This window comes from Biomphalaria glabrata, chromosome 2 (assembly GCF_947242115.1).
Source record: "Biomphalaria glabrata chromosome 2, xgBioGlab47.1, whole genome shotgun sequence".
In the NCBI taxonomy this organism is placed as follows: domain Eukaryota; kingdom Metazoa; phylum Mollusca; class Gastropoda; family Planorbidae; genus Biomphalaria; species Biomphalaria glabrata.
The window spans coordinates 21,132,981-21,148,047 of record NC_074712.1 but is presented as its reverse complement, the minus strand read 5'-3'; the positions used below and the strand labels follow the sequence as shown (position 1 = coordinate 21,148,047).

At 34.1% G+C, this 15,067-nt stretch overlaps 1 protein-coding gene across 4 annotated transcripts; it reads right to left on the bottom strand.

Moving 5' to 3' along the window:
* Nucleotides 1-252: 252 nt before the first annotated feature.
* On the bottom strand, nucleotides 253-10,598 carry LOC106073079 (leucine-rich repeat-containing protein 40-like). Of its 4 annotated transcripts, none has more exons than XM_056022061.1 (6): nucleotides 10,209-10,294; nucleotides 9,231-9,298; nucleotides 8,077-8,220; nucleotides 7,237-7,404; nucleotides 6,982-7,125; nucleotides 253-2,420 (listed from the first exon to the last, which is right to left on the bottom strand). In XM_056022061.1, exons 2-6 carry the CDS (start codon nucleotides 9,295-9,297, stop codon nucleotides 2,362-2,364), a joined length of 582 nt encoding a protein of 193 aa, XP_055878036.1. In that variant the 5' UTR covers nucleotide 9,298; nucleotides 10,209-10,294; the 3' UTR covers nucleotides 253-2,361. The 4 variants fall into 4 exon arrangements, with proteins under 4 accessions (XP_055878036.1, XP_055878037.1, XP_055878038.1 ...); XM_056022062.1 differs by having other exon boundaries at nucleotides 9,231-9,316; nucleotides 10,209-10,293; XM_056022063.1 differs by lacking the exons at nucleotides 9,231-9,298; nucleotides 10,209-10,294 and adding an exon at nucleotides 10,538-10,598.
* Nucleotides 10,599-15,067: the final 4,469 nt, after the last annotated feature.

The window sequence follows — 15,067 nt, the reverse complement described above, 5'->3', positions numbered from 1 at the left end:
CAAATAGGAAATTTTGTAAGAATATTTTTTTTAGATTTTTTTTTACTAATGAATTTAGTACTTTATCAATGCAATATGGGAGGGGGGTCTTGTAAGTAAGACTGCAGAATCCAAGTCTGAACACACAGATATATATATATATATATATATATATATATATATATATATATATATATATATATATATATATATATATATATATATATATAAATAATATAAATAAAAAAAATTAACTAAAAAAATACCAATGAATACAATTCAGATTTTGTTTTATTTCTATGGTAAACCTTTCATTATTTACTTAGAAATATACTCATTCCAGTAAGTTGATGCATTGAAATACTTTTACTCAACTAATAATCTATTTCAAATACTCTGGCTAAATAAAATATTGAGCTCACTATTCAATAAATACATTAGTGGTGTATAGAATACATTTACATTATCACATAAACTAAACAAAAACAAGAAATAAAATCTGCTAAATCACACATTAAATTAGTTGCTATGGAGATAATTAGTCTAGACACAAGCCAGCAATTTTATAATTCTGAGCTTTATGTACAGTTAATACATGTATCTTAGTTTTTTTTATAACATTTTTTTCCTTAATAGTTTAAAAGTTGATGGGAGCTTGGTGGCCAAGTGGTAAAATGCTTGGCTTCCAAACCGAGGGGTCTCAAATTAAAATCTCAGACTGGAATTTTGAACATTGGGATCTTTAGAACAATCCTCCACCCAAATCAATTGGTACCTGACATATGTTGGGGCTGATCATTGCACTAGCCTCACGACACCCTTCTTAACCAATGGCCATAGAAACAGATGAACTTTACATCATCTGCCCATATAAAGTGTGAAAGGGTTACCTTTACTTTTAAACAAAATTATATTTTAATAATAATGTTGGTATTATAGTGCAAGGTTATGGCAAACAGGAGAAGATTTGATAATATTCAATGCATTGTGTTCACAGTTCATCAATCACAAATTGAAATAAAACAAATACACTTTGTACATAGCACTAGGAAACAAGAGATAAAAAAAAATAAATTATTTCTACAAACTTTAAGCAAATTGAGTGCATCAAACATCTAATAAAAATTAAAGTGGAGTTTTATGGAACAGTCAAAATAAAAAGCATTATAATCAAATCCATTGCACCATGGGGATGTATGGTTTCATGAAAATGTGGGCTGTTGCAATGGAGGATGCAAACAAAAGGTTCCAGTCAAAATAAACAGCATATAAAGCTAAAAGCCATTATAGTTTCTTGTATTTTATCATTTTTTACTTTCTTAATAAAAAATGCAGTAAAAAATTATTCATTGTAACAAAACATTTATCATTAAATATTTTAAAAAATCTGAGACGAAAACAAATATATGTACATTTGAGATTGCAATAACTCGGGGCCTTGATTTTATTATTATTTTTAAAAAAATAAAAAACATTATCATTGTAAAATTTTAATGTGAACATCTGTAGTTTTATATATTTCTTATTCCTTCAAATATATAAGAGTATTTTTAAAATCTGTATTTAAAAATGATCCTTTAACTTGATATTTGAACTTAAAAATTGTATTGTTTGTTCTTCTTCTTTTTCTTCGTTCTCATTGTTATGTTTGAGTGTTCAGATGACTAGACCAATATATGAGATGAACTGCGCAGTGGTTTCCAAATCAGGGAGCTCTCCATATAGTTTTCTTTCTATTGGGGTGTTTTGGGGCCAATGTCTTATACGGACCTCTTGGTAAAGAGAGCAGTTTTGGAGGACGTGGTCGGCATTCTCTGGTGATACTCCACATGGGCAGATTTCACTGGTTCCAATTTTGAGCTTCCGGTACATGTGTTGTCGCATTCTGTTGTGTCTGGTCCAGAGTTGAAAGATTAGACGTTGGTCTTGTTGGGATAGCTTATAGTAAGTGTCATCTTTCTTGTGATTTGGATGAGAGATCGTCCATTTCTCATTTATTTTATTTACAATTAATTTCTTCAATTCTTCTGGATAGAGTGCAGAGTTTATCTGTGAGTTAGTTCTCCCACTCTTGGCGAGTGTGTCAGCCTTCTCATTTCCTTCTAGTTGTATATGAGCTGGTATATTGTTTGTCGTTTTATACAACCTTTTTGTCTCTTTTATCAAATATCAAAATGATTGTGAAGTGAAATTCGTTTGTTAAATACAAAATTTAGAGCAACAAAAAAAACAAATCAAACTACAACTTAAAAGCAAAGTCATCTGCACACACACACTATTTACATGATAAAGATTGTAATCTTAGCAGTCCAAAAAAGTTTAATTATACACAGTAAAATAAAGCACCATAATTGAAATTAAATTGACAGGTGACATAAATATTCAGTCATCAACCTTTTCAGATGGTGGCCATAATTCCTTTGTCATATTCACTTCACTTCCTGTCAAATATCAGGAAATAGAAATCAATAAAAAATAGTGTAGTACAATTATAATTGAGGCAGTTGTCAAGTTAAATAAGAATTTTAATTTTAACAGTCAGTATGAGCTATGAAGAAGTAGAAGAAGTATTCAGTGTGTTTCATTATGAAAGAATTACTTGTGCTCAATAATTAGAAAATTGTATTCTGCAGAGTGAGGAAAACTTTATAGATGGGAGATGTGTATGTGATATGCTTTTATAAAGATTATATCAACTCACTCTGTCTGGTACAAATTATTTCTCCCACTTCTCATTCTCACATCCAATTGACTTTGCACAATTATTCCTAGTCCTTAACAATACATGAATCAAAAACAAAATTGACCAACTATTTTATCAATTAGTTGTAATTAATTAATTTTTGTTTTCTATAGAGATAGCTAAGGTAAGATAAGCCTTGTGTAGAGAATTAGGTCGTTGCCTAAAAGTTTGAAACTAAAAATAGATAACTAAAAAAAATTCTAATTTCATAAGTACTCTAGCACAGTGGATAGCATGTCAGCCTTCCATCAAAGAAATTTAAACCCTTGAGGTTGAATTCAAGTCGAGCAGCTTTTTTTTAAAATAAAAAAGTTGCACAAATACACCCTCCTCCTCCCCCCCCCCCCTCCAACTGGTCCACAAAAGTGATTGGACCATACCACATTGAGCCTACTAAAAGCATGAAATTGGGCTAAACAAAAACAATTTGTAAAAATATTTCCAATCTCAAAAATGTATTATTGTTATTCTAGATCTATTACAAATTAATTACATTATTGAGACAAAATAATTGATACAATTACACTTAAAATATTTTTTTTTTTTAAAGTATTTTTTTTTATATTTTACCTGTTTTTAACTAAGATGAGTAAACTATATGTATAAATTGAATGTGTTATTTTGTATTTATATCATTTGCTTAAGGTAATCAAGATAAGTCATTTCTTTATTAGTATTGTGTAGATGTAGAGCAAAGAAAGATGTGTGGATGAGGTGCATTAACTGTTGGACTACCTCTCAAAAGGGGGGGGGGTAGAGATCAAAACCCAACTTAAACCTTCACCTAGATACCCCACTCCAACCACATGTCAAGTAAAAAACAAGGTTACAAAAGACAGTTTGTGTGGAAACACAAACTCAAAATCGGCCCCGGAAAAGGTCCATCCAGGCAGGCTTCAATATTTTCAGAAAGAACATGCAAATGAAATTATATCAAAGACAAATGAGAGATAAGAATGGAGAAAGAAGGTTAACAGATCTTGTGTAGTGCCCCAACGGTCCCGCAGATCAAAGGATAGGTGAAAGTGAATGTAAAGTTAGATGTGAACCTGGCCTAACTAGTTCCCCTTTTAGACCTTGTGGTCTATAGGACAGATGATGTAAAGTTCATCTGCTTTTGTGGCCTACGATTAGCGAGGGTGTCATGTAGCCAGCACAACGACCAACCGCCTATACTTTTCCCCAACTAATGTCAGGTACCCATTAGAGCTGAGTGGACTCAGAGGCGCCCAAAGATTCCAAAGTTGAAAATCCCAGTCTTCACCAGGATTTGAATCCGGAACCCCAGTTCGGAAGCCAAGCGCTTTACCGCTCAGCCACCGGTCCTCCTTTGGCCAAACTGATGTCTTATAATTGATCCAATTGTTTTGAAAAGGCTCAATCTCTTATTCAAATCCTCAAAAAAAAAAAAAAAAATAAATTCCCCAATAAAAAAAAATGTTCATAAAAATGATGTTTATAAGATTACTATTCATTTTAAATTAGGTCTAACTTATAATGCATACTAATTAGCTTTTTCTCTTTAAAAAACTGCTTCCATAAGTGATTTTAAAAATTAGATTTTTCGCGTTCAGAAAAAAAAAAGTAGCCGTTGCATCAGAACTTTGAATGGTCTAAAATATTGTGATGTCGGATTTTCAATATCTTTTCTAGTTTACGAGATCTAAACGGGACGGACGGACAGACGGACAGACATTTCGCACAAAACTAATAGCGTCTTTTCCCCTTTTGGGGACCGCTAAAAAGAGTCTACCATAGCGCAAAAGCAATTAAAAAAAAAAGATTGGACTTAGGGTTGGAAATAAATTCTAACTAAAAAATGATTTCTATGGGAAATTCTTAGCTTAATATGAAGAATTCAATTTATTACATCTGTGTAAATTAAAATGAAAACCTTTTAAGAGACTAACTTGTATTAACTTTTAACACCAAGAACAATTTCACACTTTTGTGGTTTGTTTATTAATTAAATATCATTGCCCAGAGATGTCTTGACTTTTAGAAACTGATACTTTGTTTTCAATACATGCCAAGGGAGACACAATATTTTGTTAATTCTGAGTGACTCGCTCTAGCAGCATAGAGATTTTAAGTGACAGGGTCATGAAAATGTTAAAATATAACAATAAAAAACATTAAGATAGTAATTTCAAAACTTGAACGATGCTTGTGCAATATAGGCAGTTATGATAAATAAGGCTACATAGGTGTGACGGCCCTTGTGTATTGCGTGTATGAGTGGCTTGTTTGGTGTCTAGGGGATGATTATTTTAAGTTTGCAACACACTAGGCCAGCACGCAACAAATCAGATAATGGAGAAAGATACAAAAACTTTAAAGAATTAATGGATATTTATTTACATAAAATATACATGGAAGAATAAAAAGGGGGGGAGGGGGTTTGCATCTATCTCTTAGTAATATTATATCATCATTCTTTGCACTTTATGAGAGAGAGTTTATGTCACTTTGTCTTCAAACTTATCTGGTTGTCCTGTCGATGTAGCAGCTGGCTGGGTTCCTATGTGGAGGTCTTGCAGCTGGAGTTGGTGCTCTAACGGGTAGGGGGTCGCCAGTGACTCAGGACTTGTGGAGTCTCAATCCAAAATTCTGTGGTCTGTTGTGGGCACAGTTGGGCGGATGGCCGGCTACTGTGGGCACGAAGTGTGCTGCGGGCAAAGCTGATCTGCCGAGGGCAGCATTGTTAACAGGATAGGTCCAGTAAGCTGTGATGAGTAGGCGAGGTAATGAAGTCTCACATAGACACGTGGTCTCAGGGAACGTAGTGTCTAATATGTGTGTGGTATCCAGAAGGCATGTAACGCCAAATAGGCAGATAGTGCCAAGTAGGCAGTCAAATAGGTTGACCAGTAGGCAGTTAAATAGGCAGACACCTGAGGGAGGGTGCAGATAAACAAAGACAAGTTAGGACATGTCTCTCATGCATCTTATCGATGCCCTCGACTGAGGTGCATTAGTCAGATTGGTAAAAAGGCTTTTGAGTACAATGGGGAGATGATGACAAATGGAATTGGCAAAATAGATGGCTAACAGTAGCAATGTAAAACGTACAAAGTAAGGGAAATAACAATCTCAGTTTAACATAAGTGAAAAAGGGGGGGGGGGAGACAATGGATAATGGCCAGCAACCGTGACGCCATTGTTTACATGCAGCCGTCGGCCATGAACAATGGAGTGAACATACATGTAGAGAGTGCCCGTTCAAGGGACACAGCTCTCACCTAAGTAAAATGGGAAAAAAAGGGGGAGATAATTTACAACTCTCTTCTAAGCGCAGTGTCAGTGCGTTAGAAAGATCATCAAGGCGATCAGCCGAGATAAAGGAAATAAAATAAGATGTACAAATATATACAAGGTTGCAACAACAATCAATTGACAAAATGTAGAGATAATCATATTAACACATGGTGGACATAAGGTAATGGAATTAAATATGTACACATGAAATAATTATGTTTTCTACGCAAGTTAGAAATATACAATGCACACATTAAACATAAATGAAATAAGCCAAATCCAAATAATATTATCCCGCAAGAATTACAAACAAACTAATTAAGATGGAACTGTGATTAAGTCCGGCTTACCACCAGGTATTTCTCTAGAAACAAGGATGAATGATATAGCCCAGACTCAACTGTCAGCGAGATGGAGAAAATGACAAAGCATGTCTATTCCAACTTAGTCTAGATTATAAAGGTCCGGAAGAGATGGGCGGAAAATGGAGGGGTGAGAGACTAACGATTATCTCCCACATGGGTGAATCTGACTCGAGAATGGAGTCGCACCTAGAAATATCAAGAGGTGGGTTGACATGGATAATCTCCTTGATCAGAGACGTGGGTAGGGGTGGAGAAAAGAATGAAGTATGTCCTGAAGTGCGGGATGGGTAGGTTTGCTCAGACAATGGGCAGGTGGTGTCAACCATGAACGTCAGACACCTGGTACCAATGACCAGCGCCCATAGTCGAACTGTTTATCCTTCGCGTGTCAAGGGAAGATAAGCGAAGGCTGTTGGCCACATCGTCACCAATGTGGTGGACTCAGTCTAGCGATAAGAGGGAAAGGTGGAGTTTGGTGGTGAAATTAGGCCTAAAAGGAAGAAATAATTGGGATGAAATAAATAAATAATAATTAACGCTGTGATAATATTGAGTGACACTGTCAGCAAGCTTTTGGGCTGTGACAATAGGTTTATACCCTTGACAAATTTAAAATGATCTAATCAAAATTATCACCTTGTGCATCCAGAGGTGTGACTAGAACTGTAATTTTATCTGTTAAATTTAATAAATGAGTATAAGTATCCTGTGTTAAAGGATTCTCTTGCATGTTGATTTCTACAAGGTTTGGCAATAGCTTCAACTTTGTTACATCAATCTCTGTAACATTTAACAGTTAACATGATTATATTCCAAAAAAAAAAAATATATTATTTAGTTACAACACTAAATTATTTTTAAAAAATGCTTGACTTGATTACAATGAATTACCCTGAATGTTGTTTTTTTCAGCATTCATTTTTTTGAGGCTATCCAACTTATATATAATTGAAGGGAGAGTGGAGAAATCATTGTGAGATATGTCTAATGTTGAAAGAGAGTCCATATGCTTTAGTTCTTCTGGCAGACAGGACAAATGATTATGACTCAAATCAAGTTCTGAAAAAAAAAAAAAAAAAAAAAAAAGATCTATGTGTCTTTCAATTAAAATTGGAACCAGTGAAATCTGCCCATGTGCAGGGTCACCAGAAAATGCTGACCATGTCCTCCAAAACTGCTCTCTTTACCAAGAGGCCTGTACAAGACACTGGCCCCAAAACACCCCAATAGAAAGAAAACTATGTGGAGAGCTCCCTGATGTTGAAACTATTGCGGAGTTCATCTCATATATTGGTCTAGTCATCTGAACGCTCCAACATAAAAATGAGAACAAGGAAGAAGAAGAAAAAAACATTCTGAGTTTGAATCCTGATGGAGACAACTGATTTTTGTTCAACATTTGAGAGCCTTGCAATGCACACACAGCTCCAAAGGTTCCTTCACATTCAGATGTGAATGTGACTGATGATTAGGCTTTTCACAAACTAAAGCAATCTCTTGGATACCGAAAGTAGTGAACACTACTTCTCGAGCTTGTTAAAAGTGTTCAAAGAGAACCATTGCTGTTTAACAAGATATAAATTTATTACTTTTTAAGTAATAATTATTAAGTAAAAAAAAGAAGCACTTCTGTTTACATATAAAATAAAAGCAAAGTAATAATGTTAATATCTTTATTTACAAAAATATTCTTACTCATAATTCTGTTATTAGAATTTACAATTCACTAACCTATGAGTAAATTAAATTTGACTGCAAGCTTGGATGGTATTTTTCTCAAAAGATTCTGGGAGAATGTACAGCACTTGAGTTCAATGCTGCTCAGTAGTAGAAATATTGCATCTGGCACACTGGTTAGTTGACAGCAAGACAAGTCTGTTGATAGTATGAAGATATATTAAGAATTATCACAATTCATCATAATTTAATAGATACAATGGAATCTGCTAAACTCATATTGACAGGGAACAGGGAGTGGCTTGGAATTAGAATAGTTCAAATTACATTTCAACAAGGGAAATAACCAAATGATATGGATATCCTACAAAGCTACTCCACTTATTAGAAAAGTCCTCAAACCTGAGGGCATTTGGTATTTTATGTTGTATTTTGAGGCCATTCTGTTAACGTAAAAAAAAGGTTGATACAGCGATAGTGATTACAAGCATTGACTATTGTCTGGTGTGTGCGTGACTATGAGAAAATGGGAGGTGAATGTTGGTAAACCTGTTTCTTGTACCATACTTGTCACACTCACCCAGACTAGGCCATGTGACCCCTATGCATGATATATCATACCCTATTCACACGCACAATACAATATTAGATGTCGATCAATAGCAATATAATGAAGAATGGTGAACACCGCTGGCTTGAGTACACAACATTTTCTATGTTTCATTCTATTATTGGAACTGGGTTTAACTGTCTGTGAATTAACAACTTTTTTTTCAATACAGAAAAAGAAGAAAAAAAAAACAACTAACAATGTCTTGAATGCAAATAAAGCAAAACTTTAAGAAATGTATATGTAACGTTTAACATATCTAGATTTCATGATATATAGATATCTATGTTCTTAATTCAAATGCCATCCAACTAGTTTCTGAAATTTGTTGCAGGCATTCTTTGACCCAAGGAAAGAAGAAATTAAGCAAGGCCTGTCCCCATTTTATATCGTGGTGCACATTATTTGAAGATCAAAGACACTAGTTGGGTTAAGGCTGTGGACTGCTCTCTGTGGAGAGAGACTTGCTGCAATATGTGCCGAACTGCACAGGAGGATCTAAGTTTAAATCTAACTTGATCCAAAGATTAGCTATGATTTGGTTCCTCATGATATTTGATAATGATCATGCCATTTTTATTATGATGGTTACCGGTACCTAATTTATTATTTTCCAATGCTTGATGACATCTATTAACAACACAAGCAACTTCTCTACCAGCCATTCTGTTAATTTTTAGATCTCTAGATTTTATAGACTAATCTTGTTTATCGTTTATCTAGTAGACTCCATATTATTATTATTATATATATATATATCTTCTATAATAGATACTAATTATAGATCTAGACTACTAGACCATATATATATTTATGATATTATAATTATAATGAGATGAAAATCTATATAATCTAGATTTATTGTGGTTTATTTTTTATAGAAGTATATATTATTATGGTCTGGTCTGGTAATCTAGAGATCTAGTAGTCGTTGACTCTAATATTAATTAAAGTCTTAAATTAAAGTAAATTTTAAGTCTCTCACTCTGTCTCTAACTAGACTAGAGTCTATATTAACTATATAGACTATGAGTATAGTACTATAGTAAATATAGATCTAGATCTAAAATCTAAGTCTAAGTAATCTAGACTCTAGCTATTATTATATATAATTATTAGATCTATATCTATCTGCTATCTAGCTAGATCTAATATAATAAAAAAAAAATCTATCTAAAGTATCTATCTTTATCTAATCTATTAAATTATTGTTCTATAAACTAGACTCTATAAAAGATCTACATCCATACTATGAATGATACTAGATAGATCTAGATTATTCTAGATTAAATTCTAGACTCTAGATGTCTAGATCTAATAATATGAAAAATAAATTTAAATAAATATAGATTCTAGATCTAGATCAGATGTAGATCTAGATCTTAGAGACTTAGATTCTAACTAGATGACTAGATGTATTCTTGAAGTAGAAGGCTTAGGCGCCTTAGACTTAGTCTTAGTTAGAAGCTTTTTTAGTAAGTTGTTAGAGGCCTAGCCCTTAGCCTTAGTCACTTAAAAATAAAGTTTAATTAAAAGTTTAGTTAAGTTACTAGTCTAGTTAGTCTATGGACCTGACCTAGTCAAGTTAAATAGAAAGTCTACTATCTAGAATTCTAGATGATAGTAGATCTAGGACCTAGGATCTAGAATCTAGATATCTAAAGTAGTCTATATAAAACTAAAGCTAATGCCAAATATCACAGACCTATATATATATATATATATATATATATATATATATATATATATATTAGTTTATTTAATTCGGACATTACATGAATTCGGACACCTATAGGCCCAAATTTGAAAGTTTGACTTTAACAGCGCATTATTTTACAATGGTGTCCGAATAGCATAAACTACTCTATATAAATCTGTACGTTATTTTTTGATTTCGAAAACAACCGTTCGCCGCTAGGCTCTGACATAGGTCATAATAGGTAGCATGCATTAACAGCTTGCATTACAATTAGGCTACTAAATAGGAATAACTTTATGATGTATTGTTTCTTTTCTACAAATATATTCTAGCACTTTAATGAGTGAACAATTCCAATTTTCACTTAAGTTTCTTTGCTCTTAATTCTTCGTGCAACAGTTCCGTTCCCTTTATATCTGATTCAACTGATTCAAGTGATTGGTTTTCTAATTAGTTTCGTCTGTGAATTGGAACGATGTTTCTTCAAATCTTCACATCTCTTATTTTTACGTCATTTATTTTGTACACTATTTCCAAAATGCCTGTAAGTCTATGTTACTGCAACATCTCAAACCTGTCATTTATTGTTGAATCAAGAAGCATATATAAGCATATAAGGTTACTATAGATATGTACAAAGTAGAACAGATAGGAGGAAAATCTTTACGAAGATAGACAAGACAACTTCTCCAACATTTGAATGTGATTAACCTATTCGCAGCTGCTAAATGCACTTTTGCCTATAACACAATTTTTCATAATAACAGTTTTAATCAATGGATTACAATTTGAAACTATTTAAGAATGAATGACCCAAAATACACATGAGCAAGAATCAAATGTGAAGCAAGCGTTATTAAAGGTTTGGCACCTATATAATGAACAAATAAAAAAAGCAGGTTAGTGATGCTCAGTTTTTGAAAGTGTTCACGGATGCTTCGAGCCAACAATAAAGTGAAATTGCTTCCCCTGACGATACAATTCTTAGGGCCATCCTTCGCGGAGAATCTTAAAAGGAGAGGCTACTTAGATTATATACTGCTTTGAAATCACATTCTTTACACAAGAGAAGTGTGCTATAATAATCAAAAGCTTCTTTGAAAACCCGTGTGCTGAATTGTGGCTGCATTTTGTACAAAAAAATTGCGTCAATATTCCATGCAGAAGTTCTGTTTATTTAGGGACAGAATGTCAGTGCTCTTGAAGTAGTTTCTGCCATTGACGAATAGGTTCAGAAATGCACGAAAAGAAGCATGAAAACTCAAAATGGTTCCTCCTCAAAGAAGTACGCAAGCTAGTTGGTTGGATGACGCTAGTTAATTAGAAATGGTTCCTCCTCAAAGAAGTACGCAAGCTAGTTGGTTGATGACGCTAGTTAATTAGAAATGGTTCCTCCTCAAAGAAGTAGGCTACCAAAGCTAGTTGGTTAGATAACGCTAGTTAATTAGGAAAAGTGATGGAGCATCGACAGTTGTTAACATTTACGAAAATTGTGTCGAGTACGGGGTATTTCAGAAAGAGAAGCGGCATATTCGACAGGCTAGCGCTTTCAGATGGATCGCACAGAAAGATGATCTATCTTGGAAAACGTTTCAGAAAGCTTGCAATTATTAAGACATCATTGTGTGTGTAGCCGTATTTGATGTGCGTGTACATTCTAATGTATTAGAGCAGCGGTTCTCAACCTTTTAAGCTCGGCGACCCCTTTTTACAATCTCCCACTCTGCGTGACCCCTCCCCCAACACACACATACAGCAATAGAAGAGTAGACGATAAGAATCCATATTTTCGATAGTCTTAGGCGACCCCTGGCAAATCGTCAAACCAGGGGCGGACTGGCTATATGGGCATTTGGGCAAATGCCCGGTGGGCCGGTACCCAAATGGGCCGGTAGGGCCACCGAAATGGCCTGATCGAAGTCACTATGGCACATATCAAGATGTTAAAGGTTTTATAATATTCTTATTATGTTATTATTTTTATAAAAGGCCCTCTGAGCGTCGTGTTAAAAAAAAATCTTTCAGACATTGCAGTGTAATACTATTTTAATGTAACACATTTTCCGAAAATAAAATGTAGAATGTAGACAGTGCTACTAGTAGGCTTTAACTTTTTAGGGCCTACATAATTGCTGATTTAAAAAGACGCTATATTGCTTATTAAGATATAAAGTTCACTGTATGCATGCATATCGATACATTATCAAACTTAACAATGATTTTTAAAAACCGATACACCTAGAAATGGATACCCATCACATGATAGAGAACTTGTGGGCCGAATTTTATAGAAATGCCCGGGCCGATTTTGACACCCAGTCCGCCCCTGCGTCAAACCACACCCAAGGGGGTCGCGACCCACAGGTTGAGAACCCCTGTATTAGAGTAACGTCTACACTGTTAAAAGCAATATAGCTCGAACAAATCTGAGCCTGTTCCTTTTAGGTCCCATGATCGACATGTATCCCACTTTCGCTCCCCAGATATCTGGTCACCTTATTTATAACTGAGTTGGTGTGTTTAAACAAGAATATATAAAGGACTGAACTTCACTGCTCCATAATATGCCATTAGTGTAAACAACAGAGTAAACGGGCGGATATTGTGACATTTTATGTTAATAATACCTGGAGGACGGAGGACACGACCTCAAAAAGGAGGACAAAAAAAATATTGCTCTTAAGTAGCTTTGCAATTTGTTCCATACTGATTCACCAAGTAGGTTGTCAAAAAAAAAAAAAAAACAACAACAAAAAAAACTTATCTTTCTGTCAAATGACTTCAAGTTGCAATATGGCTTACCAATACTAAAACTGAACATCTTTCACGCCCTCCCTCTCTTCTACAACCAATTCTAAACGTAGGCCTGACAATACATCATATAAGAAGGAGCGTAAAAATAAGTAGATATTAAGAACTGAATTCAGTTGATGGTTAATAGTTACCCGGCCTAAGACATCATCCCCTTTTCTGTTCATATCCATCGTTCTCTTTACATTTCAAAGCCTATATCAACTCACTTTGTCTGTCTGTCTGGTAAAAAGTTTGTTCATGTTATTTTTCAAACACCAAATCTCAGATCAAGCTGAAAATTTGCACAATTATTTCTTTTATCTGACAACACAAGAATTAATTTTAAAAAAATCAATTAGTGAATTACACTATTTTAAACTAATTATTTTGTTTGGTAGGCCTATCTCGAACAAGGGAAATAATTTGTAATTGACTGAGTGGTTAGTATGTCGGGTTGAGAAGGCGTGAACCATGAGTTTGAAATAAGGTCTTTCCCCCTTTTTTTTTTTTTTTGTAAATGCTTTATAAACTGATTACTGTAAAATTCACCCAGCTATCCATTTCTTTCTCCCCGCCCCCATTTTCCCAACTGGTCCACATAAATAACAGGATCATAACGTATTGAGAAACCTAAAAGCATGTAACAGCGCTAAACAAAAACAATTTGTAAAAATATTTCTAATCGCACAGATTTATTGCTGTTGGTCTAAATCAGTGTTTCCCAAACTGTGGTCGTCGGAACCTTAGTGTTCCACGAGGCCTGACTAGGTGTTCCACGAACCACTGGAATAATCAACTACACGTGAATGCTCTAAGACTGTAAGTATATCTTTATTAGGCGTATTTATCCGAATTTATCGCAATATTATCTTCATGTTAATCGAGACCTCTTGTAGAAGGCCATTTGAATCAGCGTGAGACCTCAACAGAACGATGGTTAAACGTTCAAATATATCTAATTTTCAAGAACCTTTTAGGCCCCTAAATAATGTTTTACTTGAAAAATATTCTAATAGGAATTTATAGGCCCTTACTACATCTGCGGGCTTCTTCAGTCCACGGACCAAAGGTTTGGAACTCACTCCCCATTGATCTCAAACAGACAACATGCTACACTACATATAAGAACATTAAGACCTACCTGTTTAAAATTTTTTTTGATTGGTTTGTCAATTTAGCTCTTGTGTTTATGTTTGTACTGTTATCAAACCGCTTTGAGCCTACATTTTGTTTGTTAAAAGCGCTTTATAAATAAAATTATTATTATTATTATACAACCAATATGTTACCCCACACATTTAGATTAAGGCTTTGAGGATCGCCGCCAAAAAATAAATATATTTTAAAAATAATATTTTATAAAATCGTAAGTGATAAATTTGGTTCAAAAGGCTTTTTTTTTTGTTGTAACTTCGTTTTGTAACAGAACTTTAATTCAAAGCTCTAAAAACAAACACATTTTGGAAATTGTAGGGGAAATTAAGTGCACCAAATAGATTCTACGCTAATTTTTTTTTTGCATTTTTAGGATTCAAGCATAAATTGTGAGTTATAGTCCCAAAAATATCGAATTGATTAAAGGTTGGAAAAAGGCGACTAGGAAAAATTATTTGGGTTCAGAACTCATTTCAGTTGTTACTCTTATACTGAAAAATTTCTTATGAATTCTAAATTTTCCAAAACAAAGTCCTTCTTATAATAATTATGATAAATTCATGTGCAATTACATAAACTCTGTCGCCATATTTGACTATTCTGTTTTAAAACGTCATGTTTTCCTCTGAAAAGAGAAGGGGCGATAGAGTGAAAACGATTAATCCTCGATGCCCGATGGGTGGAGGGCAATTGCATGTTTCGCTCCTCCCACCTGGAACAACCCTTTTTTCATTTTATTTTTACTAATGATAAAATGTGAAATTAGAATGTGGTGCGACATAATATAC

Coding starts and splice junctions, on each gene's coding strand:
- LOC106073079 (XM_056022061.1), bottom strand. CDS start 9,297: ATGGCTGGTAGAGAAGTTGCTTGTGTTGTTAATAGATGTCATCAAGCA. Junction 7,126..7,236: donor TGAAAAAAACAACATTCAGG/GTAATTCATTGT, acceptor TAAATGTTACAG/AGATTGATGTAACAAAGTTG. Junction 2,421..6,981: donor CACACCTCTGGATGCACAAG/GTGATAATTTTG, acceptor GATATTTGACAG/GAAGTGAAGTGAATATGACA.